The 27,885-nt window shown below is 44.6% G+C and overlaps 1 protein-coding gene and 1 pseudogene across 1 annotated transcript in view; one reads left to right on the top strand and one right to left on the bottom strand.

Annotated features, from left to right (window-relative positions):
* Positions 1 to 27,885, top strand: part of LOC130192427 (serine/threonine-protein phosphatase with EF-hands 1-like) — a 991,358-nt pseudogene that overhangs the window by 672,163 nt on the left and 291,310 nt on the right.
* The window catches only part of LOC130192417 (transcription initiation factor TFIID subunit 4-like), an 88,607-nt gene that overhangs the window by 45,052 nt on the left and 15,670 nt on the right, over positions 1 to 27,885 (bottom strand). The window contains exons 8-13 of the mRNA XM_056412399.1: positions 25,973 to 26,048; positions 24,074 to 24,191; positions 15,159 to 15,328; positions 9,395 to 9,525; positions 5,197 to 5,322; positions 1,530 to 1,586 (exon numbers count right to left, since the gene is read on the bottom strand). Coding sequence (XP_056268374.1) covers positions 1,530 to 1,586; positions 5,197 to 5,322; positions 9,395 to 9,525; positions 15,159 to 15,328; positions 24,074 to 24,191; positions 25,973 to 26,048 — 678 coding nt within the window. The remainder of the gene's footprint in view (positions 1 to 1,529; positions 1,587 to 5,196; positions 5,323 to 9,394; positions 9,526 to 15,158; positions 15,329 to 24,073; positions 24,192 to 25,972; positions 26,049 to 27,885) is intronic.

The raw sequence follows: 27,885 nt of genomic DNA, 5'->3' as shown, positions 1-27,885 counted from the left end.
GAGGAGTGTGCGGGGGGGGGGGGGGGTGTTAGACGGGCACGCCGCTAGGTAGCCAGAGGTGAGAGATGGTCCACTTGTCACTCAAAGTTCATGAGGTTAAACGCGGCAGACTGCGCTGGGAAAAAAAATTAAAACCCCTAAAAACGGGATCCTTTAACCTTTGTGTTGCCTGAGGGTCATTTTGACCCGAATCAATATTACACCCTCCCCCCACCTTTGGGTCATTTTGACCCGATTCAATGTTTCACCCTCCTGTTACCTTTATATTTACTAACATATTTTACCCTTTGGGTTCAATTTGACGCCAGCAATTAAAACCTCCAGAAAATTATTAGAATTAATATTGTTTTCCAAGTTTAAGTGTGAGGTACTTTATGTTTGTTTGTTGACTACCGAAAGAACACCGACATTAAACATTGAATGGGGTCAAATTAATCCTAAGGCGGGGGGAGGGTGTAATATTGATTCGGGTCAAAATGACCCTAAGGCAACACAAGGGTTAAACAACAATATTGAGTTGCCCTTGAGCAAGGCATTTGCAGAATGACTGGTCACTGACTGCACTGTCAGGTGTGGTAATTGTAAAAGTGTGTTAGCGACAAAAGTGCACACATGCTCGGTAAACTTTACCCGGATGAATAAAAGAGATTTTTGATTGTATTTTAAAGAGCAACTTGGAAAGAAACCACGTCCTTAAGTTTCACATCAACAACAACAACAACAACAGGTGAATCTTTTATCCTTGCGCTGCTCCACGGAAGCCCAAGACAACCCTCTTGATCTTCGTCAGCACTCAGTGAAGTCACTCCGTAATAAAACAAAGGCAGAAAGAAAAAGAAAAAGCAAATCCAAACCTCCGCTGTGACAGAACTACTGCGTAAACAGCATTAACCAACCCCGGGAAGGAAGAAAAGGAAAAAGAAAAGCAGAGCGGTCTACTTTCCGGGGGTCCGCTGGGAATTCCGCCGACACTTTAAGGAGGATGCATGCAGCGCACCCCTACGCGCGCGCCGTGTTCTGCCTCGGCCGCGGACTTGAAGGCGGGAAACAGGCCTCTTTGTTGCATTTGAAGCGGTGGAAGCTGACGCGCAGCGAGAATCGCTGCGTCTAAAACCCTCATTCACTTTGCTTTACATGGCCTCGCTGAGCTAATGTTGCAAAGAGATGTGAAAGAACAGGTTCTAGTAGAGGCAGATGGAGTTTTGCGACAAAATAGCAGGAACAAATATGTTTACCGAAAAGGATTAGGAGGAGGAATATAAATAAACCTGAAAGGGCGTGTGCATGTCTGTCCGTCCACTGGCAGCCCACTGACCAACAACAGGCCCAGCTCAATGAGTCAATAGGGAGATGAAGAAAGAGTGGAGGGCATCAATCGGCGCGAATGATTCCTCAAACTATTTTCCCACTTTAAATGGCATTACATATGTAGCGATGCATGAAAAATGTATACGCCAGGAGTCGGTGTGTGGTGGGGTGGGGAGGGGGAGGGGGAAATGTCAAGGGTAATGATCTCCGCCGCAGCTTACCTCCTTGGCTTTCTGTTTCAGCCGAGCTTGCTCTGGGTCCTCTTGCCTGGAGCGACTCTGTGGAGTAAAAGAGAGAGGAGGTGGGTGTGTGTGTGTGTGGGGGGGGGACACACAGGTTAACAGCTGTTTTTTAAAAAGGAGCCCACATCCCCCTATCCTTCGCCGCTCATCTGTTGCTGCTGCGGCAAAGAGTGGTGCGAAACGGGGACAGGATACGGAGGTGTCAAGGACATCGTATTTGAATTCACAGAAGTGCAATGGAGCCCCCCCCCCCCACCACCACCACCACCACCCGGGGGGGGCCCTGGCCTTTAAACCCCGCTCCAAATCCATCCCTAAATAAGCCGCTGGAGGGGGACTCTAATCAAAAGAGGTTATTAAAAATTCTGCAGGAGCCAGCACAGACCCCCCCCCCCACACACACACACACACACTCACACAGGGCAAAGGATGTTGGTGAGTATCAGTGACAGCGTGTGTGTGTGTGTGTGCGTGTGTGTGTGTGTGTGCGTGTGTGTCCCTGGCATAACAATACAGCAATTCTATTTTAATCAGCAGCCGAGATCTGGGCGAACGTGTCTCTGGGAATTCTTCGTCACGCGGCTAAAATGTAACCGTTTACATTCTATATAGATATATTTCCCTCAGTGTCCAGTGTGTTTATCGGTTGCATTTATTCACCGGCACATTTTTTTCAAAAGTGATATTATGGAGGTAAATGTCAAAACGCCGAAATAATTGGATATATTTTACAGTACGCTCTGCAGACCATAAGAGTATTAACATCTATTCCAATGCTTAATCAATCAGAGTCCCCTCCTGCCTCAACCTCCTCTACCCCCCCGCCTCCTTTCCTCTTCATAGCCTTCCTGCTAATTGGCTTTACATATATCAGGCGGTTCACGTACTGGTCGGTATCGCAACGGAGACTAATGCGTTCGCCCTCCGGTCGGGCCGGAGCCTCCCCCAAAGACTTGAGTCATATTCTAAGTGGACGGCGCAGAGTGGAGGGGAGGGCTTGTTGTGAGGAGGAGGAGGAGGAGGGATTATTTCAGCAGGGCTTCTTGTTCAGGAGGTCAAATTAGCAGGCGCTCAAGCAGGAGGGAGGCAGGATGGGGCAGATTGTGTGTGTGTTTATGGGGGGGGGGCGGGTGCAGAGGGCCTGTTTACAAAGGGCAGCGGTGCCACTGGCGTGCTTTACATCTCCTCCGTCAGCTGCCCTGGTTTCCGCACTCACTTACAGGAGAGAGCGGACGGGGAGACGAGGAGTGGGTGGAGATGGACGCTGACGATCAGGGTTTTTTTTTAAATGTAAAAATTCAATACAGCATTTTACAGTATACGACTAATCATATTCCACAAGTCATTTTGACAAGTTTTGTTTGCTTTTTCACTTCGTTGCCCAGGCGATAAAAGAAAAAGAAAAAAGTTAAGCCCCCAGAGCGGTGTACTTGTTTCTTTTAGCTGTGCGGTTGTGTGTGGAAAGTTTAATATTCTGTCAATATATTCTCCCAAAAAGGTGAAACTTCCATTCCCATCGCTCCTCGTGCAGAAGTCACTTCCACATTCTGTTCATCATCTCTCGTTCATGATTTACTGAGAGTGGGAGACACAAATATTCACCAAGTAGCCAATAATCAATATTAAGCTGTGCTTTACACCTTTTTGTTTTTTTAGTGTGTGAGAGGAAAAAGCATGTTTTCACAGTTATCATTGGGAGTAAGCAAAATGAAACAGAGACAAAAAACAATAAAAGAAAAGATAATAAGAAACTTTCGGATGGATTTTTTCTATTACCATTAAATAATTCTGATAAATATACTTGTGCCCACACAATAACACAGAGTAAAAGATACAACGTTCGTGATTAAATAGGAGGACGGAAGAAAAACTAGTGTCTAAAGTGTGTAATATTTCGTACAATCTTTTTAAAAAATTATTTACTCCATAAACTTTTGCTCGAACTCAAAACGCCATGGCAACGGGCGCCAAAAAAAACCCACAAGGCTCAGAGGTGAAGTCAAACTCTCCTCGACGCTGCCCAGAAAGCCCGAGGCGAGCCCTTCCAACGGGAACTTGGCCAAATCGGCAGAAGTTCCCCACTAAAGCGGTTAGAACTGGGCACCTGGGGGAGGTGGGGGGGGGGGGGGGGACATAAAGAGCGCCACTATTCATTCCCTTAACAACACACTTCGCATGCACCGCCTTCTTGCCGAGGAACTGCCTTTTCTTCTTCTTCTTTTTTCCCCCCAGACAGGTCGTGACGTTTGGTGGTCCGGCGTTCATCAACCAGAGGACTTTCTAATATCCTGCATGGCAGGACCGGAGCGTAATAATGCAATTAAGACGGTGAGGTGTGCTGCAATGAGAATCTTTACTGTGGGACATTTGCTCCATTCAAAATTAATTTAATTAACCTAGCTTTCTGCTAATGTTGCACCGCCGGGCATTTTCATTTGCAAAAGATTCGCTCTCTCTCTCTTTCTTTCTTTCTTTTTTTTGAGTCAGTGATCTTTATAAATGTGAAAACTTCTTCTCCTGATAAACACATAAAGGGTTTGACGGGTAACAAATGCCAGGGCCCTGTCGGAGATCAGAAGAGCTTGAAATACCTTCTAGCAATGTTAGTGCAGCTTATTGTGTGTGTGACTGTGTCGTGACACACCTGCACTGTGCAGATATCTGTCGTGTTTTTTTCAAAGGGACAAAAAGTCACGAAAGAGTTTGTCCTTTATTGAAGGGACATTGAAGATGCACATCAACTGAAGGACTATACCAGAGACATATGCAGCGCACAACAGCGAGTCCGAACGCTAAGATGCGAAGCGGGTGTCGATTAATACTGGACATGAACCCTGAGCTCGATTCCAGGTGGCTTGAATTACTCTCTGCTTTGGCAGCGAGGTTTCAGCAACTAGTAACTGCTGGCTGCTGAGGAGATGGCCCCGAACTCTGCATTGTGTTTGAAGCCCCTTGTGCAACAATTTTGTTGAGACAATGGAATTCTTCTCTGAATAGTTTTGTATTCATTTTTTTCTTAAAAATGTAACAACAAAGTAATTAATATATGTATATATATATCTGAGCTCATAAAGTTGAAACAAAGCAACTGTCTCTGTTCGAGATCACTAATGCAATTTTGGTCGCTTGCTTTTTTGCGGGGTTGGAAAGTTTCCTGGTAAATGAAAAGAAGAAAAGAAGACTATAAGACACTCAGGACAGCCAGGCAGTTGTGTACGAACGGGGGTTGATGGAAGGAGAAAAACATGCTGGCCCCTCCTGACTCTTCTAAACTGATGCTCTGTTTCACCTGAGCTGTCAGGGCTTGTGATAGAGGGGGTGTTGTGTAGCTTGTACATGGCTGTGTGTGTGTGTGTGTGTGTCTGGGGGGGTGGGGTCGTGTAGTGTAGTGCGCTGTGTCGGGTGAGGAAGAGCTGGGACAGAGGAGCCCTGGGGCCGGGAGCCTGGGAGGACGCAGGGAGGTCACTTCATCCACTGGTGTCACACTCTAATTCATCTGTCAGAGCTTCAAGCACACACACAGCAGTACACAGAAAACACACTGTTGCATCGGGACTCTTTCTCTCCTTCTCTCTCTCACACACACACACACACACACACACACACACACACACACGCAAGGATGGTGGAGGTGACAACAACTTACTTTCGCGGCCTTCAACAGGATCTCCCTCTCCTGCTCGTCCTTCCTCTGCTTCTCCATCCTCTCCAGCTGCTCGAAGAAGCGCAGCTGGGAGCGAACCTCTGCCGACTGCTCGTAGCACTCGTCTTCCTGACAAGGAGATGGAGAGAAAATAAATAAATAGATTCAGGGCCATATTCAACATGTCAGAACCTCAGGGCCGCCCCCAGTCCAGCGCTACAAAATAGATTACCTCAAATGTGAAATGAGATTGCTAGAATATTGATTTCTAGGAGTGTGGTAATATTTAGAGTTTCATGTACTCTCAACCACACAGCTAACACTGTCCTGCATTAAAAAGAGGTCTGACAGCATTTTTAACAATTGCGCAGAACAGTAGATGAACACTCTGCTCCAGTCTGCGACTGATGATTATTCATGATCTATATCACGGCTCCGTTTGTCAGACGACTGTCGATACCGCCGAGCAAAAATCTGTCTCCGCCCGATGTGGCTTCTTCAAAAGACTTCTTTTGTCCTCAGCCGAAGATACTCCACTTAAAAATGACTCAGAGAATCAGAGAAAAGCCGCAAATCCCAACATGAACAAGCTGGAACCGGACATTTTTGCTGGAATAAACAACAACATAAATAAACATAAACAATAGAAAATGATGCTGCTCAACTTTCTGTCAAAAGACTGAAACTTATTCCACAGTGACACTATGTGGAAACACAGCACTAGTTAGGGAGCTAAAAGGCACAAAATGTATGAGCTCAGTACGTGCAGAGAATATACATATTTCGGTCCTCATTATAAAGTTATACTTTGCAGGAATTTCCTAAAAAATACACTCTGTAGACTCAATAAAATAAAAGAATAAGCTCTTAATCATCCCTTCCGACCCACTTGAAGTGGATGTATCTCCAGAGACCCTGCCCCCCCGCCTGGATTCTGTCTTCTTCTAATTAAGCTGTGTTTCGGGCGCTACTGGTCGAAAAATGACGGGCACTGTGTTGGAAAAAAAAAGTCAAATTTAGCGAGGTTTGCTTGAAGTTTGCGATTTGTTTGTTTTTTAAACACTTTGTCCGGGTGTTGACGTTGACTTGTAACTGGGTTGTAAGTTTTCCCCTTGCATCCCCGCCAACGCGTGAATCGCACAGCCCTCAAACAAAAAATGGCATGATGAATCCTCATGAGCATAACAAAAAACTAACTTGTTGTCTATTTCAAGACGATGAATATTCTTTCCATATGGCGGCATCACCCTCCCACTTGGCGAAAAGAAAAGGCAGGTTAGAAAAAATAAAAGAAGAAAACTTTTGTCGGGCATCAGAAGTTAATAGGATAATTGCTTATTTCACACGTCTGTGTGCGTATACGTCTGTGTGTCACCTATGCAGCTTTCTACATCCCTTTTTTTTCTATCTGTGTGTGTGTGTGTGTGTGTGTGTGGATGAGAGGAGCTGGGTGGCACAGAGCACAAAGACACATCAGAGGCTCACCCCCCCACACTCTTCCTCTCTCTCCTCTTTGTTGCAGCGCTGAGCCTGCACTCTTGCCGTAGCTCCTGCCGACGCCACCAAAGCCCGGTTGCTCTTTTAAGGCTGCTTTGTCTTTTGGTCTTTTTCTTTTTTCTATTTTTTTCCGCTGATGTCAACAGAGTGGCTTCACAGAGCTCCGTCTCTCTCTCTCTCTCTCTCACACTCACACTCACATACACACCTCATTTCCTAAACCACAAAAAAGGGAAAAAGAACGAACGGAAGAAGAAGATGCGCCAAACAAGACGGGGACAGCTGTAGCGCTGCTCTTCCTCCATCCTCTTCTTCCTCTCTTCACGGTGTGTCAGAAAACAAAAAAACAAAAAACAAAAATTTAAAAGTTTCCCCCCACTGTTCTCACAAATACGCCGAGATTCAGGCTAGCAGTCGAGATGGGTTTTCTTTCTTTAATGTACATCAATTAAATGCGATTGTATAGCAGTCACCAGTAACGAGAAAAGTACCCAGGACTTGGAACTTCTTCTGTACCTCAAGTTTCGGCTGACTGACTGAGAAGTCTGAGCTCTCTTGTTTATCAACTTTTAAAAAAGGAAAAAAGGTTTCTCATATTAACTTGTATGTGTTTATGTTAGTGGCACATTTGCACTTTGAGTTTACGCGTGAGAGAGATGAAAGTGCATTTTGTGTGCATGGCACTGCGTATCTGTGTGGGAATGTTGGGAGCCCATATTCAAATGTGTGTGTTTAAAAGAGATTGTGTTTGTGTGTGTATGTATGTGTGTGTGTATTTGTGTGTGTTTATTTATGTGTGTGTGTGTGTGTGCTCGATTGTCCTGATAAAAGTTTTTTGCCCAACTGCAGTGAATGTTCTGAATGCTGATGTTTCCACAGATATGAATAGACCCATATCCATAGTCAGTGTATGACGTCCTGTCCCTGGTCTGGACAGACGGACAGGAGAACCAGCAGGAAGCTGCACAACGACCTGATTCGAGTCGGACAGTCACACCACACCATAAAACTAACTAACTAACAGATCCGTTCAGCCGTGGACCGGCAGTTCCGTGTCGGTAACATTACTGTTTTTATTGTGAGTCCGGTCTCTTGGCTTTGAAGAGAACATTATAACGGGGTTTGTCTGACAGCAAGGTAAAGCGGTGAAAATATATTCTCAATATAACGTTGACTTAAGACTGATATTTACCTTTTTTAGGTGGGCCTTTTTCTTCAGTGGCTAAATCCCCGTACACAGTTGCTTTATCTAGCCATGAAAATCCCCTTATAAATCATCGCTCTTATTCAAGCCATAAGACCCAATTGACAAAAACTTGAGCTCGCAGAATGCGCGAGTATGCAAACGACTAGTGGTGCAACACATTATAGAACTCACGGTGCGGGTCGGATCAGAGATGGGATCAGCACAAAAAAGAAAGGGAGCAAGTATAACTAAGATATATAAACCATTACAAATTCTCAATGTCATCTTTTTTCTTTGTTATTCTCAAGTATAGTGTATCTTTTTTTCTTTATAAAACCAATTTAAATGATAAGGACATTGAGGATTTAGGATTGTGTGTGTTGTGTATGTACAGGACTGTCTCAGAAAATTAGAATATTGTGATGAAGTTCTTTATTTTCTGTAATGTAATTAAAAAAACAAAAATGTCATGCATTCTGGATTCATTACAAATCAACTGAAATATTGCAAGCCTTTTATTCTTTTAATATTGCTGATTATGGCTTACAGTTTAAGAAAACTCTAAAATCCTATCTCATAAAATTTTAATATTTCCTCAGACCAAGTAAAAAAAAAGATTTATAACAGCTGAGTGTTTGTCAAGGCTCAGGAAACCCTTGCAGGTGTTTCGAGTTAATTAGACAATTCAAGTGATTTGTTTAATACCCTACTAGTATACTTTTTCATGATATTCTAATATTTAGAGATAGGATATTTGAGTTTTCTTAAGCTGTAAGCCATAATCAGCAATAAATCAGAATAAAAGGCTTGCAATATTTCAGTTGATTTGTAATGAATCCAGAATGCATGACATTTTTGTTTTTTTAATTGCATTGCAGAAAATAAAGAACTTCATCACAATATTCTAATTTTCTGAGACAGTCCTGTATGTGTGTGTGTGTACAGGACTGTCTCAGAAAATTTGAATATTGTGATAAAGTTCTTTATTTTCTGTAATGCAATTTAAAAAACAAAAATGCATGCATTCTGGATTCATTACAAATCAACTGAAATATTGCAAGCCTTTTTTTCTTTTTATATTGCTGATTATGGCTTACAGCTTAAGAAAACTCTAAAATCCTATCTCATAAAATTTGAATATTTCCTCAGACCAAGTAAAAAAAAAGATTTATAACAGCAAAACAAAATCAAACATTTGAAAATGTGTTTCCAGGTGTTTCGAGTTAATTAGACGATTCAAGTGATTTGTTTAATACCCTACTAGTATACTTTTTCATGATATTCTAATATTTAGAGATAGGATATTTGAGTTTTCTTAAACTGTAAGCCATAATCAGCAATATTAAAAGAATAAAAGGCTTGCAATATTTCAGTTGATTTGTAATGAATCCAGAATGCATGACATTTTTGTTTTTTTAATTGCATTACAGAAAATAAAGAACTTTATCACAATATTCTAATTTTCTGAGACAGTCCTGTATGTGTGTGTGTGTGTGTGTGTGTGTGTGTTGTTCTCACTTTGCAGGAGTCCAGTCGGTGCTGCGCGATGGTCGTAACCTTTTCTACCACGGTTCGAAGTCGTGACTGTGCGGCGTGTGAGATGAACATCACCGCCTCCATTGGGACCTCTGTGACCCCGAACTTCTTGGCTGTGAAGGAAACACACACACACACACACACAGATTAGGGACAAGACGAAACGTCATTATGAATATCACTGCGACGCCCCTTCCTCATACAAAGGGCTACACTCAGGACTTTTGCTTCTAAAGATCAAAACCTAATTTGTTTTAGCCGATTCTGTCGCAATTGAAATGTTGATCCTCCCCTTTTATCATCTGGGAGTTTCATAACACAACCTTTATTCATTTAATTTACTAAAGAGATTAACAGGTTTAAAACTGATTGTTTTATCATCAAAACACTCGCTTCCACAGCTCACCATTTTGAGAAAAACAACATCGAAGCAGGTAGAAGGTAATTGTTTTCGCTACCAGCAAACGTACTCTCACACACACACACACACACACACACACACACATAAAATCCTATAAAAACTCAGCAACAGTAGATTGCAACTTTCATCATGCACACACACACACACACACACACACAAGCACACACATCTGCACGGATAAACTGTCTGGATTAGTACATGCAATTAACTCCCAGAAATAGGACTCATCACACAGAAAAGTTAATTTGTTTCACAGTCTTAGTGCAGAACCCCAGAGTGGCTTTACTAGCGGAGCTCCTTCGAGTGTGTAAACGACATTGACCATCTCTTTTTCACAGGAGACGGATAATTTAGTTTCCTTGGAGCAAAACTCATCTGAAGTTATAACAAAAGAAAAAAGGACAGACTTTGGTGGGCTTACTGTTTCCAACTTCTTTTTAAATTATACTATTACCATAATTTTCTCTCTGGCACCCTTTTAAGTAAACCACACCAATTATTTAAATTAGCTGTACAATACATATACTCCTCATCCGCTAAAGCTTTGAAATAGGACTGAGGGGCGATACATGTGGCAATGTCACAGGGTCAATGCAGAACACTAATGGGCTTCTGCTTCCTGAAAAATAAGATCTTTCAGGGACATTAATATTTCAGAGAAAGTTTAAGAGACTTAGCCAGAGAGCCACATTACTGTGAGCAAAAAACATATTCTTGAACTTTTACTGCAACAAATCGCTATAATTCACCTTGAAAAAAAAGGGGTCTCAAAAGGGACTAATGAACTACAAGGCTTTGATATTTTTGCTTGATTTCTACAAGACACAAAAGATAACAGGAAAAAATAACATGAACCAAAGATTGTACCATCTCCAGTTGGGTGGAAATATGTGCAAGTGTTGTTATCGAAGCAAGCTATGCGGCTCGAGGCTGGGCAACGTCAGTTGGTGGGTCAGTCCGTCCGCCACTTGGGTTTCAGACTCAGCAATTATTGGATGGAACGTCATGATTTGGTGCAGATATCCATGGCTCCCAGAAAATGCATCTCAATGAATTTGGTCACACGTTTTTTTTACCTGATTGTGGTGCTAGGTTAAAAAGACAGGAGGTCACCAGTGTGGTCACAATGTAACATGAATGTCTCTTGCAAATTCAGGTAAAAAAGAACAAAAATTCCAATACTATGGTTTATGGCCAAATACCTGCAAAAGTATAGTTTCATCGGTAGGTAGGGGTCGGCTAATATGATCCCTTGTAACACTTGCGGTCTCAGCGAGTGAGAGACTATACATAATGAGAGAAGCTCTATTTTCTTCAGCCAATATTTTTAAAAAGCCAACAAAACTTGCCAACCAGCGTTAATGAGCGCCTCCACCTACGCGCCACCCACCAAATACGTCAGTTTTACTTCCAGAAAAAGGGGTCGATGATTTTTCTCAAAAGGAATTTAAAGAGACAAAGATGGCTTTAAACTCACAGAAAGAGTTCACCCTGTACACGGGACATTGAGACTGCTTGGGCCATTCTACCCAGACACACAACAACGTATGAAGAACTACGCGCCCATCCGCTACCTGCATGCATCCGCTCCTTTTCACATGTGCAGTTGCAGAGCTTTCCAGGGTAAGTACAGTGTGTCGGTACGACATATCAGGTACACCATAAATTATAAGATTAATTATAGATCTTGTATGTGTTTTTACCGTATTGTGTATCATGCTCTCTCTCTGCTCGTTACCCCTCAACACAACAGAAAGTATCACGAATGACCGACAATGGAGAGACACTGCGTGGAGGCCTGGAAACTTGAATATTTATATCGCATAGAACTGAATGGTATCCATAGCAACAAGGGTCCCCCTGAAAAGTAGCTGGCAGTAACCATGAATGACCCAACTATACTAGTTTGTATCTATAATACCTGCAAACTATTCTTTCTTTTCTCTGCCCACAGACATATAATAACCCAAGATGCTCCCGAGATCCTCTTGGGGTGGCTGACGAGCTGACAGACGTGCATGATGGGGATGAACTCAACGCAAAATCCTTTCCACTGCACATCAGGAGTCAAGAGCCAGTGCGGCCACAAGGACCACAAGGACCACTCAAGTTGTAAATGACTCCCATAAGCAACCACCAGAACCATACCCCCAGAGTCGGGGTGAAGGGAAGCTAATTGAAGATTTACAAAACACGAACAGACCTTATTAACTAACTGACAAATAACCCCACGGTACCCGGTGATAAGATGTGGTCAAATGTAAGAAGTGTTTTTGTAATCTGGGGTGAATTTCTCATCGTGACGATCGTGATAATCTCCTTTCAAGGACCCTGACATTGTCTCAGTTTGATTCTCCTTTTGAAAGAATAGTCAGCATCAAACTTTAGCAAACACAAGGGCTACTTTTCTTACACCCATGCAACATTTAAGACTTTTAATGCTCTACATTTGAAGTATTTTAAGCATAAATCGATTTATTTTTACTTGTCAACTGGAACTGCTTTCAAGACAGATAAAAAAACAGAAAGAAAAGCTAAAGCAGGGCCAAACAAGTGCAGAAGGGGCAGTAAAGATGAACAAAATTCAAAATTACATATGTTAGTCCTTTTGTGTTACGTAAGTACTTCTTCTTGGTAGTACCAATGTAATCTAACAGAAGATGTAGCATAACAATTCCACATTATGGTGAACAAAAAGACCAAATATAGTTGAAGTGCGGGGCTTAACAACTTAACAATTGCTTAATGCAATACCGGGCTAGTAAATAGTAAAAAACATCTTTCTGGAGCTCATAATGAAAGACGTAACAGTTAGTCGGTGAATAAGAGTAGAAGGGATATGCTCATTACAATCAACGTAGCTGGAAGGCGGCCATTTTTTTGTGCACCGCTGAAGAGGGCTAACCTGAAAACAAACTAAACATACTTATAGCAAGCATATCGAGGACTCAATGAGGTGAGGTTTTGCAGTAATGAATAAAATAATTAGTTTATTTTACAACTTAATGCTTTGTCTTATTGTCTGAAACAAGTTCTTGCTAGCTAGCGAGCTAACCAGTGGACAGCTTGCTAGTTAGCTACGCTTGCTAATTCCGCCATGCTCCGCTGGTGACCGAAAATGAGCCGAACAGCGGGCTGGTGGCTGGTCGCTTTGGAGAAGCACAAGCTAGTTGCCTTGCGAACGAGCCACCAACGTGATTTTACAACCATCCTTACAGCCATTTTTCCTTTAACACAAGTCAAATCTCCATTGAAGATACGTATACTATGTTGTACACAGTATTTCAGACATTAAGAGATATTGAAGCTCATGTCTTACAAAAAGAGGGCTAAATCGTTTGTGTTGACTGCGACTGTTTTTTCCCCCCCGCAGCATGTCATGCTAGCTCCATGGTAAAACTGGCATGAAGCACTTTTTGAAAGTGAATCATGTTCAAGTTGAAGGAATTAAAGCTTGAGAACACATAGCTTCCCATTAAAATCAACCAGTTTTTCTGTCAATGCTATCTTCAGCCGTTAGATTGTGCTATCAAGATATATTTGAGAACTATACTGAATTAATAAGCAACATACAAATGCTTATTTGTTTTATTTTCGTTTTTCAAGTCTTAGAATTTGACGAGTGTCATGACTGTATATCCCCTGCATGTGTGTGTTTGGCATATCGGCTGTGTGTTTCAATGACACATCCGTCTTCTTGTGTAAGTTTATACAATAAACCCACACATGCATGTGTGTGCAGGAGGGTGTGTGTGTGTGTGTGTGTGTGTGTGGGCAACTTAAAAGTATCAGTGGACTATCATCAGTGGACTAACTCTAACCCTTGTTATCTTTGAGGAGCTTTTCTAGCCCGCTCCAGCTGTGCTTGTATTCTGGTTCCTGATCTGCGGAGGGGTGGAGTGCTTTTTTTTTGCAGCTTCAGAAACATTACAGACCCCCCCCCCCCCCCCCCATGCCCAGCTCAAGGACCAGCCTGAAGAGATATGAGAAGGAGGGGAGGGAGAGAGAGGAGTATATCAAGTAATAATAAAAGAGCAGAGGACACGAGACGTGGAGAGACATGAGGAGGTCAATAAAGAAAGGCGTGGAAATATCCTTTCCCGGAATCAGTATTAAAAAATAACGTGGGAATCATGGCTCCACTCGTTTAAAAACCCACAAAAAAGAGAGGTGATGGGACCCCATCTTTTTTGCAGGGGCAACCAGAGATAAAGTAAATGAAGAGGCAGAGTGGGACTTGGTGCTCGTCAGCTGAGAGCGCAGAGAGGCCAATCACTGACACAACAAAGCTGCACAAGTGCCACTTCCCCAGCAGGGGGCACCTTAGCCTCCTGCCCTTGTATCATGCTGTGTGTCCACCCCCCCGGGGGAAAGATATATATATTTTTAAACAACCCTTCGGCCCCAAAGGTGACAGGATAACAACCACGTTACGAGTCCACGTAAGGAAACATGACCTGTGGGGTTCTGTTGCTACACTACAGATACTTTAATTGAGATCAAACAAGAGGAGGGCGCCAGACTGCCTTGTCATGTGGAATTATGCTGTGCGTTTGTTGATCTGATGCACAGGAGCGAGATGCTAGGCTCTACTTTGACTTCGAGTAGTCACGCTCATTATACGTTTTCACAGGTTTCGCCATGCGGCGGGAGCCTGAAGTGTATTCCAGGCAATATTCCAATAAGAAAGACTGCCGGCAGCAACAAAAAAAGAGGAAATGAAGACACGATCACTGTGGTGTGATGCTGCAAACCAACCAAAACCCCTCCGCCTGTATCGATTAGCACACGCAACGCCGGCTGCCTTCGGAGTGTCAAGATCCACTCCGGGAAGAGAGAAAGATTCAAAATCCCACTGCCAAGGCTTATCCCTCTAAACTCTGTTCCTTTAGTCCAGAGAACAATCTGACAGCCAGCCTTCAAAAGACAAACCCATAAAGTATTTATGTGTGTGCCTGCGGTCCAGTGAGTTCAGACAGCCACTGAAGAATTCATTAAAGGAGGTGAAAGAATTGTGAAGTGTATCAAATTCAAGCCGAGGCCAAACAAGAAAAGACTGAACCACTGAAGGAGAGAAAAATCAAAAACTGTCTTTAGTGATGACACTATAAATACAGAAACAACATGTTCCTCACGCAAAAAGACAACAGTTGATGATGTCATCACTGCTACCGCCTGGATTTACAGCTTTGGCTTGTTGTCTTATGAGAGGAGGCGCAGGGCGACATGTTCTTTTGCTGCTAGCCTCCTCGAAATGCAGCTAAGGACGTTAAAGAGTTATAAAGTTTGGCGAGTCTCGACGTTGCCAGGGCGCACTCGTCTCACCCGTTTCCAGAATTCGCCGATGGAGCAGGCCCGTGTGGAGAAAGGCCTCATCTTTGCATGAGCGAATATGCGTTCCCACTAGCTCAGAGTTGGTGGCGAGTATTCTCGCGCTCTCCTCGTTCAGGTTCACCCCGGCCATGGAGGCCACGTCGTTGATGTCGTCATCGTCCCTGCAACATGAGAGATGGCAGATTAGCAGAATGCATACAAGGAAGATAAATCTTCTCCTCCGCAATGGTAGTAATAAGGGACTTGTTGGAGGCGAGGACTCAATCAGGCATGAAAACGGGTCAGGGGTGAAAAGGTGAGAAGGATAGGCGCGGGGGGTGCTGGTGACTTCCACGAACATCGATGTTGGACGTTGTATGATAATCTATAGTTCCTCCATTCTGACACCAAGTCAGTGGGCCCTATAATAATAGTAATATTGTATATAATATAGTTATTCATGAACCAACTTCCTTTTTTTTTTGGCGTGAACAAGTCTTCAAGTCTTGTGCTCTGCTGAGCCTCGAGTCTGTTCCTTGAGTCTGTTCTGCCTCTACCTGGTTGTCACGATCTTCTAATCCAGGGGTGTCAAACTCATTTTCAGCGAGGGCCACATCCGCCTCATGGCTGCCCTCAAAGGGCCGGTTGTCACTAACACGGTATAATTCTAACTACTCCAGAACATATTGTTAAATAACTGTCTTTGCATTTGTTTGTTTATTTAGGTGTACTTATATAAATGTATAACTATATATGCAAATGTATTTAATATTATACAATACATCTATTTAATTTAATTCTATTTATTTTAACCCACATTACTTTATCAAAGATCAAACAAACATTATTACATTAACTTTGTTAAAAGCTTTTTCACAGTTGAGACAGGTGGTTCTCCACTGGTCTGGGTAGTGGTTCTCTACTGGTCTGGGTAGTGGTTCTCCACTGGTCTGGGCAGTGGTTCTCCACTGGTCTGGGGCAGTAGTTCTCCACTGGTTTGGGGCTGTGGTTCTCCACTGGTCTGGCTTTGGGACGCACTATCACCCCTGAATGACAAGCTGAGACCTAAATCGAGGGATATTTTTAACTTCTCAAATGTATTTAATGAAAAGATGTTGCAGTTTGAACCTGAGTGTTCAGAATATCACAGTATGCACAACACAACTATTTAGTCATATTCCCTTTTACAGTCAATTATGAACCAACAAGTGAATCTTAAGGACAAAAGAATGCCGTCACATAAAATGACGTGGCGGGCCACATTTAGGGGCTCAAGGGCCATGAGTTTGACACGTATGTTCTAATCTATGCCATACCTGCCATAAATATCATGATACTGATACAATACCATAACACAGTACCATAAATACGATCCTGGTATATTTATCTATAATAGTAATAAATAAAATATCTGTATGGTTCACTTTTTACCAACTTTTTCAACACTTAACAAATGGCAGTATTATTAGTATTAGCCTACAAGATATTAATGAAACTACATGGAGCCATCATAGCATTGATTATCACTATGAGACTGTTAGTCTGTATCTGACCAGATGATACAGAGTTCATCAGGATGAGCAACTGGAGAGTTACAGTAACAGAACTTTACAGACTGAACTTAAACATTTCACTTCTGGCATCTTTTTTAATTTTTATTTTTAAAGCCGAAAATTTCACTTAACGGCACTCGCTGCGTAGTGTGCGCAGACAGCTCGACACGGAACAGCGCGTGCGCTCTGATCGCTTTTTTAATGAAGTATCGATACAAAAAATATGCTAAATCACATCGCTCTTAACGTACGGGTACTTTGTTAGGATCGCTCCACCGTGCAGCGCGACAGCAGCAGATAGCGGGCTAACATTCAAGCTAACCTAAACCACCAAACGCTGAAAACATCTTGACGCTGATTGGCCGAGACGCGACACGTGCCCATCAAAGATGTTCTATTGCGAAAAGCACCACTCCACATTTTCTCCTGTCCCACTCCAATCTCATAAACGCCGGCCGGCCAATTGACGCCCCCTCCCCAAAACAAAAACTCTTCGGATCTACACGATTCACGTCAGTCACCTATTTTGGTTTCAAAACGGCGAATTTCGCCGAAAGGTGAGGGATTCTCATGCCTGTCAATGATATTGGCAGTAGAATTGCCATCTAGCAGTTGTATGCCCCCCCCCCCCCCCCCCCCCCAACAACATCATTGTATCCTATCGGACATTTTGTGTGGAATTGTCACAATTAGCGGACACATTCCTGGGTGGTGGAGTCACGGTGACCTTTGACCACCAAATTTGTCAACGTTTTTATTCCAGGTGGATGTTTCTCAACCCGTTCCTAAACACTTTGATTGTGGGACAGACGCGAGGTCATAGCAGCCGTGTTCTCAGTCTGTATTTTTTTATATCGCATTTGAAAAGCTGTATTGAAACAACAGTTTGGGGTCAAACTTCCTCAGTTTGCTAAATAATGTTTTTACGCTCCCTTGAGGCGTAAAAATGAGTTGATGTGGGAAATAGGATGCGTAAACTGACGAGTATATTCTGACATTTGACTCGCGTGACTGCTCTGCCGTTTCATCTTCTCGGATATTCCCAAATCAAAAATTATGGTGTTCTCGTTCTGAAACGTGGCCAATAGGAGCTCACATAAAAAGAACAATTAACACTTGTCCAATTGAAACAAATTCCTGGATTTCTTTTGCTGGGTTTACTGGAGGGTTCCGGCCAACTTCTGACCAAACTACTTGTGGCTGAGTTTACGCACTTTAATGGAACCAAACCATTTTATTTGTACATATCAAAAACTTACCAACGGTTTGCTTTACGATTGAATGGAAACACAGATGGTGACATTGACCTTTGACCAAAGTCAAACCAGTTCCTCCTTGAATCCAAGTTAGCATTTGTGGCAAATTTAAAGATAATTCTGTCCAGGCGTTACTGAGATTGGCACATACTGACGGACAACCTGAGAGAACAATACCAATATGGCATTCTGGCAATTTGACGTCCTCTGTCTGGTTCCGATTACAGAATTTTAAGGTTTTCACACATCTTGGTGCAGAAGACACACCAAAAATAGACGTGCAGCAGAGGAACAAGGTAGTTCAGGGTGAGCTGAAGTCAGGGAAGGTCGCAAACTGATTTCGGGCTGGGGAGAGACCCCTTAGGGAATCTGTCTTTAGCATTAGGGACTCCTACTGGTTGGTTCGTCTCCTTCTGTCTACACCCGTCACTGTTGGGAGAAACATGCTTTGGCCTGTAGTGCAGGGGGAAATGTTCATGACAAAATGTAAGAAAAAAAAAGAGAACTCAGTTTGAGCCCCCCCCCCCATGACTTAACGTTATCAACATCTGCTCTTGCTTTTATTTACGACTATTTCCTTGCATTCATTTGGTTACAGAGGGCTGCGCGTTGGTCTTAACTGCACAGAACCCCCATTGCGGGGTCTATTTGTGTCGGGGTCTATTTGTGTCGGGGTCTATTTGTGTCGGCGCTCTGTGAGGCGGGGAGATGAAGAGCGTTTGGACGGAGTAGAGGACGCTCCTGAAGATTGGCACAGAGCCGTGATGAAACTGGCCGTGTGCTAATGTCAACAAACTCCCATTGCACCACAGCCTCACCCAGGTTCATATGGATGTGAATGAATGTTGGTGGTGGTCGGAGGGGCCGTAGGCGCTGATTGGCTGCCACGCTTCTGTCAGTCTGCCCCAGGGCAGCTGTGGCTACTGATGTAGCTTACCACCACCGGGATGACGTGTGTGTGTATGACTACTGAACTCTGGACTCTGTAAGCGACTTCGGGTATTTAGAGAAGCGCTATATAAAATTGAAGGTTTTTATTATTATTATTATTATTATTTCACAGCGTGTACATGTGCTCTCACATTAGCAGGGGCGTGGAGGAGGCCCTTGCATCCTTCAAAAGGCTGCGACTCTGTTTGGGAGTTGTCGTCGAGGCAACCCCCCACCCCACATATACACACACACACACACACACACACACACCTCCTATCACAATTACAGCACTTGGCAGGTAAAAGTTGATATTTCTGGCCTGAATTAAACTGAGCGGTGACGTGTGTGCTTACAGGACTGGCCCAGAGCGACCAGCGGACCCTCTGAGTGGCTCTGACGGAAGGGAACAAAGAACCGCAGAACACACACAGCGAGTGCCCTCACCCCCCGAGCCCCTCACTCACTGCCTCACCTCCACAGTCATTTGCGTCCGATTGCCACCGCTGTCGGTTGCGGCGGAGCTCGTTGCGTGAGTTGCTACGCTTTGTGTGTGTGTGTGTGTGCGTGTGTGTGTGTACACACCGCCAGCCAAACTCCACCCCGTGACGCCGTCCCGTTCCCTGGGTGCCTGGCCGCGGAGAGCAGATATGAAACTTGACACCACGGCAGGAGGTTGACAAAGACGATTAGAGCATCTCCCTGAGCTCCGCACACCTACGTACCTTCTCCCCTCTCTCCTCCCCTGCTCCGGTCTAATTACGCCCTCACAGAGAGGATCTACATAACGACACAGGCAGGGATACGCAGGATTATACCCTGCGCCGCGCCTCCGTCCTTGTGGATAACTCGGCCTGTCCTGAAGAGGAACACGCCCGAGGCCATGCTCAGTCTGGTTAGGAAGAAACGCCGCTCCCTCCACGGCTTTAAACCATACGTGCGGTCTGGTTAAATGTGCCGGTCGGGTTGATGACGGCATCAGTTATTTTTCACATGTTAAGAAATGGTGACTGGAATAAAATAGGGGAAGAAAAAAAACACATTTGCGTATAATTGGGCTATTATAGGAGATGAAAATGCTCTGCAGCATACATCTGTTGAAGGAAGCTGAGCGGGGCAGCTGGAATTCTGAGGTTGACGGGAGGCAACACAACAGGTTAGATTAGATTATTTACGCAAAATGGGTTGTAGGCCTTGTGCATGAATCATATATGAATTGCATACTATCCATACACACATAAATATTTATAATTGGTCTACATTTTTTCTGGTAGATGACCTGATTGGACAGATTATTAACCCCAGGGGTTGTAAATAGATATCAGAAGCATAAATAAACACAGAAATGTCCATTGAAAACTTTGCATAATGAGTATAACGCACTCTAAAGATACTATTAACTGTGTTAACAAGTGCAATTCTGGCAAACTGGCTTCTGTACAAGTTACGATGCATAGCATTAGCCTATTTAGCAAATATGTTTATGTATATACCACTCAAGAAAACAAGAAACATAAAAGTGAATTTAGGATTTTGTAACCTCTAATGATCTGTTCGAACACAAATAGCCCTGATAAAATATGGGAATAATAACAATGATAAGACATAGAAGAAGTCTTCTTTTTCCATTGTGCTCCAATTTCACCCAGCAAGCTAGAAATAAGTGTGCATTTATTTAATCCACAAAAACCTACATTGACAATTGGGCAACATAAAAATAAGGTTAGCAGTAACACAGCGCTGGGAGGCAGGCCACCACGGCACAGGAACATGAAGCATCGCAAGTGTCTAAGAGCACCGCCGATAGAAAGTCAGAGCTGATGGTTCTCTTTTTCTCGACTGGTCTGATTCGGAGCACGCCGGGGTTCAAATCCAACGAGGATGCCAGTGAACGGGGCCGAGCAGTGAGAAGATAAGAAAGGCTCAATATTCCCTGCGACAACCGCTAATAAAGCACAGACGCAATTAGCTTCCACCGCAGAAGCTAAGGGAGAAGCCTTTTCAGTTATTGGCTCTGGGCTGGCTCGGGGACCGGGAGCCGCCGGGCCCGCATGAAGACATACATATGCATGCCGTTTTCCATATCAAGCCTGTGTTTGAGGGGGGGGCACCGCCATAGGTGGTGAGAGGATTGCCATTTAGAGGTCGCGAGTGCTCAAGCGTGTGGATGAATGGACAGGGGGGGTGCATTCACCATCCCCAGCATTAATACAGACGCATCAACCCCCCCACTGCCGCGGCAACGGGACCTTTGTCCACGGGGGTGATTGATCTCTGTGACTCACGCCCAGGACGGGCAGGCTTGCAGAGACACGGACCACTGGGAGAAGAAACTCCCGATGGACGATGATGATGAAGGCCCAAGAGGGGCCAAGACAACCCAGCAGGAAAGGCGGCTCTGTGTTTCAGTAATTCAGTGGACCACCCGCACTGGAGCCGCCGCCGTCATGCTGGCTGACCGCGTTTTATTTGTTTTGATAAAGACGAAAGCCAAAGTACGTTTTCTTTGACGTGGCCCGCCTATAAAAACATATTCCAGACTCTATTGTTGAAGTGCCACCATCCACCCTCCTGACAGTGGCACCCAAACACGAGGTATCCTTGTGGCTGCGGTGTTTCGAGGTCTCTGCGTAAACCAGTTGCGGGAGGTCACATTTGAGGTCTAATTGAATCCAATTTTGTTTGCTCCCTGTAGCTGCGTCTACAGTGAATGAATGTAACAGTACTGTAAGTCGCTTTGGATAAAAGCATCAGCCAAATGACATGTAATGTAATGTAATGTTTGTATTTATGGTCTTTTTGCCTCACAATTTACAGAGCAACAAAGGATGTAACCACAAAGGCACTTTGCTGGATGGGGGGAAAAAAAACGGCTGGTTGAATTTAAAAACCCACCACCAGCAGTGTGTGGCAAACCCCAAAAGAAAAGCGTTTTCTGTGCGTGTTTTTCCGTGTTTGATAACGCACGCGAACGTCTTTGTGTCCACGGCGTAGGGAACGGGGTCGAATTTGGAGTGGGGGTCGGGGGGGCAGAGCTCGCCGGGTTGGCTCGTCTGTGATTACAGCGGATGTTGAGTGTTTACAGAGAGATGAAGGGGGGGGGGGGGCACAGAGACAGCTGCTTTCACTCTGTACTGTAAACTACCACACACACACACACAAGCACTTACACAGAAGGCTGGAGCTGCACTGGAAAACCCCACAAGCCCTGCAGTGTGTATATACATGTGTGTGTTTGTGCAACAGCTGGCCCGCCGGGACTTGGAGTGACAGCCGCACACACACATGAACGTGGTGCGGGGCCCGGTGGGACGAGAGGCTGGTGGATGCTGACCGACCAGGCAGGAAGTGGTTGTTTTTTCTTTCATTTCTTCTTTCTTTCTCATGATCACCTTCACACATTTTGACATTTTGCTCATCTTTTATGTTTAGCTTTTAAAGATTTGGAAGCAACAAGATGGCATATGAATAAATCGCACCTGCACAGTCAATAGAAACTGAATTTTTCCCATCGAGATTCACAGAAAACTGTAGCTCTTAACAGTTCAGTGTTAAGTTTGCGACGTGAACTGAGATTGAAGATGATAGTCAAATTGAGAGAGACAGCCGAGAAACAACCAGAAAACAAATAGGAAAATAAAATAAAGTTAAGCGGCCTCCAATTTCACCTCTACTAAAAAACATGAGTCGAGGGAGTTCGGCGGCACGTCGTTGGGACAAGCGCACCAAGGATCCGGGGACTCGGCATGTCCCACACATAAGTGCAGAACAGGCAGACCGTCACATGACCTGGATAAAAGGAAAACTACGCTGCGAAATGGCAGTGCCTCTTCCGTGACAGTGGTGCTGTGCGTTATTGGGCGTGTGTCGAAACCGGAGCGCCTGTGTGTGTGTGTGTGTGTGTGTGTGCGTTTGTTTGTGTGTGTGTGTGTGTGCGTGTATGTGAGGGGGGGTGGGGCAGTGATCACCGCGGGGGAAAAAGAGAGGTCGACAGTAACAAGCAAGCCTGACAGCTTAATTACCAACGAAGCCAAAGATTTATTGGTTTATCAATCAGGGCCTCAGGGGGCGGCAGCCTTTACCCACGAACCCGTTGGCCCGCGTGACCCAGACTCCTCTGCCACCTCTCCACACACCCACCCCCCCGGGTCACACCAGGCCAACCCTGAAACCTCTGCTCCTGTCAGCACACGCAAACACACATTGGACACGTAAACAATACCCTCAGATCTTTAGGCATATACACATATGTTCATGTGCATCCAAGCAGGGACACAAACACGAACAAACAAGAGAGACGTATATTCAAACACACACACACACACACACATACACATACGCAAAGACCTCGCGCAGAACATGAACGACAGAGGCCAGCATGTGGGCGATGAACCTTTTATGTTTTGAGACAAAAGCCCAGCTGAAGCGGTGGAGACCGGGAGAGCGGAGCTGCGGGCTACAATGCCGTATGTTTGACTTCACCGAGAGGTATTCTTTTTCAGAAACGCATCCAGAGAAACTCCCCACCATCTGGACGCAATTACCTTGTTTCTAAAAAATAATAATTAAATATGAAGCCGCGGCTCGTTCTGGGATCCTGTCGAGGACGGGTTGTGTGACACCGACACAAGGAGAGGGCGATCCGCGAGGGGTCGATCTATTGGCTGGCTGGTGTGTTGCTATGTGGTGGGCATACGGGAGAGAGAGAGAGAGAGAGAGAGAGAGAGAGAGAGAGAGAGAGAGAGAGAGAGAGAGAGAGAGAGAGAGAGAGAGAGAGAGAGGAGAGAGAGAGAGAGAGAGAGAGAGAGAGAGAGAGAGGAGAGAGAGAGGAGAGAGAGAGAGATAGAGAGAGAGAGAGAGAGAGAGAGAGAGAGAGAGAGAGAGAGAGAGAGGAGAGAGAGAGAGAGAGAGAGAGAGAGAGAGAGAGAGAGAGAGAGAGAGAGAGAGAGAGAGAGAGAGAGAGAGAGAGAGAGAGAGAGAGAGAGAGAGAGAGAGAGAGAGAGAGAGAGAGAGAGAGAGAGAGAGATAGATATGGCCAGTGCAGGCAATTGGGATAAACACTGGGAGTCCTTAGCTGAGAGTGTAGCCTGTAGTCACACGCAGGGGTATGGTGGGGGTCGGGGGTTTATCTTAGAGAAATGCTGCCCCTGTGTGACGGCTGCCGGGAACAGCAGTCAGAGAGCTGTACCTGAAAGAACCTCCTCCGGGGTCGTTGAGCTTGTTTTTCTGATACCCAGAGATCTGAACAGCAGCCAGGCCCACGGGACTTCTGCCCGCTTGGATGAGGCCTCCCTTCCCCATTGTGCCTGTGAAGAAAAGAGAAGGAGTGATGGGGGGGGGATGGAGAGGAAAACACGAAACAAAACAGGGAAGGAGTCATGTTATCATTGAAATGTCCCCTTCTATCTGCGTCAAACATCCGACGACTACCTTCAAGTGCGTCTCTGTCATTCTCACAGGGGTAGATGGAGGGGGGGGGGGTACTGTCGCTCTCCCCAGGTCAGCGCGGATGAGCGTCGCTCTGTCAATAACACTGCGCTTCACCGGGCTCTCCTTACACTCCTCAAACTCATCCCGCTCCGAGACACAAGTTTTTCTCTCTCGTTTTTTCTCCTCTTCTTCTTTTCCAGAGAGGCACGAGGACTGCCACAGTGAATTTAAACTTGATTTTTAACAGGCATGTTCCTCGCCGAGAGGCACGGCGAAAGTATTTTTAGAAACTATCCCCGCATTCCAATTTATGGGCATAAAACAACCTACAGATCTTCCACTGCAGGCGATCGCGGGAGAGGGGGCAGATCAAATTTGTATCCACCTCCGATTGTGCGCGCGCGCACACACACACGAAAATAGGTACACACACACACACCCCCTGAGAGCACTCAGCTCCTCTTTGGGGAGCGTTACGCTCGGCTGGTGCTGGGGCGATGTTTGCGGGGCTTCTGTTGGGAAAAGTGTTTGTGAATCAGTGTGAGTAAGCAGCGCAAATGTTTGAGAAGACTTCATAACGAGACAGGAGGAGGAGGAGGAGGAGGAGGAGGAGGAGGAAAAAAGGAGAACAAAAGCACCTGTTCTCTCTGTGGCTCCTGCCTGGTTACACTTCTTACAGTCTACTGAGAGAACTGTGGAGGTTTTATTCATGGCTTCCTTTATTTAAAAAAATGTGGCCATACTGGTAAAAGACAAAAACTGAAAAAACTAAAAGCTGCCGGACAGAATAAGAAGCAGCGCGTGACTTCTTTAACCCTTGTGTTGCCTTCGGGTCAATTTGACCCCATTCAATGTTTAACCCTCCTGTTACCTTTATATTTACTGACATATTTTACCCTCGGGGTCAATTTGACCCCAGCAATTAAAACCTCCAGAAAATTATTAGAATTAATATTGTTTCCCAAGTTTAAGTGTGGGGTACTTTATGTTTGTTTGTTGACTACCTAAATAGCCCTTTAAATATATTAAAAAGTTGATATTTCTTATATGTTTGACAGTGAAAAACAGCCTGGCGTCAAATTGACCCGAAAGAACACCGACATTAAACATTGAATGGGGTCAAATTGACCCTAAGGTAACAGCAGGGTTAAAATGTCGATGACTCAACGCTACCATGGACGAGTAGATTACATACAAAGTCAATAAAAAGACGAAAATGAATGCAAAATTGATGCGAATTGACATGAATAGATGTAAATGAAGCGAAACAAGCAACATTTTAATAATCTAGGCAAGTTGAAAATTCGGGCGAGAAATGTGCGTGCTGGCCGTGAAATGACGTCACGGACGTCCTGCCATTGTTGAATCAGGAAAAAAGCTATTGTATCTGGAAATCAGGAAAAATAAATATTGCATCCGTATGTGGGCGTGTCGGAACTATGTGAAAAAAGTATGTGTAAGAACCAAAGGGCACAAACAATAACGAGGATACCTAAATGCCGTTTGTCTGAGTATTGATGGAGCTGCTACAGTGTGAGCGAAGCCTCGCGCTGATCGATACGAGCTCCGTCGAGACCATCACAGCAAAATCTGTTTATTTTTAAATGGCCGATAAGCGCACATGCAAGTGAGCCGGCGGTGGCTGCAGACGGCCTACCTGGCGTTCTGATGGACTGCGTGATCACCACGGGCATCCGGACATGGCCCCCGACGTTGCCTACCGTCTTGATACCCTGAGGAAGCAAAAACAAAACAAAAATGTAAATACCAAAAATGTGAATGTTTACTGAACTCTAGCATTGCAAAGAATGAAACCATTTCGTAAACGAGTAAGAAGATGAGGCAGTATAAGACTGCACTTGAACGCCAGCCCTGAGAGGAAGCGTTCAGACTTGGTTAGTGAAAAGAAACGGGCCGATCTCCATTCTGTAAGACATGAGAAACGTCTGCAGCGGCGTGTTGAGCGCGTGAAATGCTCGGGACGGATTTCTGTCACTGTACGTGACCTACATTCACGTTCCCACGCGAGACGATAAGAAATCAAGACTGCGGCGAAAAAGTAGTTTCGAAGAAGAAGAAGTGGTTCTGGTGGAGGAGGAAGGAGAAGGAAAAGGAGCAAGAGGGGGAGCGGGGGTGGGGGTGTTGTGCCATTAGAGTCACTTCCTTCCTTTCGAGCAGCCACGGGGCCGGCCTCGGGCTCAGCCATCCATTACGACCGGTTTGCTTCTTGCTGCATATTTTTTAGCCTTGTTTTCCATTCCCTGACACATGCTATATTACTGTTCAAGCTGCTTTGAAAAAAGAAAAGAAAGAATAAAGAATAAAGAAAAGGACAGAGGCCATTTTTCCCCCAGAGATCCACTGCAGGGGCTTGCGAGAGCGGGAAGGAAAGGGGATGCAGAGATAGCGAGCACCTCTGGCCAGTCGGCGACACAGTTAAGAGAGTGTGTGTGTGTGTGTGTGTGTATGATGGGGGGGGAGGGGGCAATCAGAGGTTAAAGAGGGTTTTTTTTCCCTACTTTGAAATAAAGTGAATATTAAATGACGGCCATGGCTGCTGTCAAAATCATTATTTTTGAAAGGTCGGCTAACATTTCTCACAAACCAGTGGGATTCTTCAAGAAGGTGCTTTTGTTGGCCTTTACCTACGATTTCTGATATTGTTGTATTATTTGAAGGACAGGGTTGTCAGAATGATGTACTGAAAATACAGCTGCACCTTTTCTTTTTTTACATCTGCACCCATGTTGCAGTGCAGAGTAAAGTAGTGCAGTAGTCGTGATGTGGCCTAGTTACTGCTCTCCATTCATTCGCCACCAAATACATAATTTGCCCTGAGGAAGTTTGAGGTCCAGCTATTGACTTATTCTATTACAACTAGCGTTGTAAATCTTTACTAAATCTAATTACAAAATCATCTTAAAATACTGAATAATATTTGACATATTTCTGATATCTTGCAATACAAACAAAGCCGCGATCACATTGAACTCAAACCGTGTCGCACGATTTGAAAATGTATATTTAGAGAATCCGTACGCACAGCAGGATCATTGTTGTTTAACTACAATTGCTCCACTTTTCAGTCGAGACTGTTCTACACCAGCGCTACTGTAAGAAACGCTCTCCATGCTGATCTGGTACGAGAGCCTAACTCAAGTCGCCGTCTGATGTGCCGGGGGCCATCATTTACTAATGTTTTGTGTGATAACTTATGCTGGTGTTTTATGCAAGCATGTGTGCTAGTGTGTGCACGTGCGTGTGGGAGAGAGGAAGTGAGAGAGAGAGAGAGAGAGAGAGAGAGAGAGAGAGAAGGATATGAGAGAGAGATATGAGAGATGAGAGAGACCAGAGGCCTGTTCTGGACATAGACTGCGGCCGCCACGTTTCTCTAAAAATTGACCCGGGGCTGACCTAGTTACCTCGCTTCACCCTCTAACGGTTAACGGATGGAGAGCGGGAGGGAGGGAGGGAGACGAAAGAGCGATGCGGTGGTAGATACAGTGAGAGAAACTGTTGGGAGGAGATAGATGGAAAAGAGGAAAATAGAGAAAGCAAGTGAGAGAAAGT

The sequence above is a fragment of the Pseudoliparis swirei genome, chromosome 4 (genome assembly GCF_029220125.1).
Source record: "Pseudoliparis swirei isolate HS2019 ecotype Mariana Trench chromosome 4, NWPU_hadal_v1, whole genome shotgun sequence".
In the NCBI taxonomy this organism is placed as follows: domain Eukaryota; kingdom Metazoa; phylum Chordata; class Actinopteri; order Perciformes; family Liparidae; genus Pseudoliparis; species Pseudoliparis swirei.
Note: the sequence above shows the minus strand (reverse complement) of the source record. Positions and strands in the feature narration are given on the sequence as shown.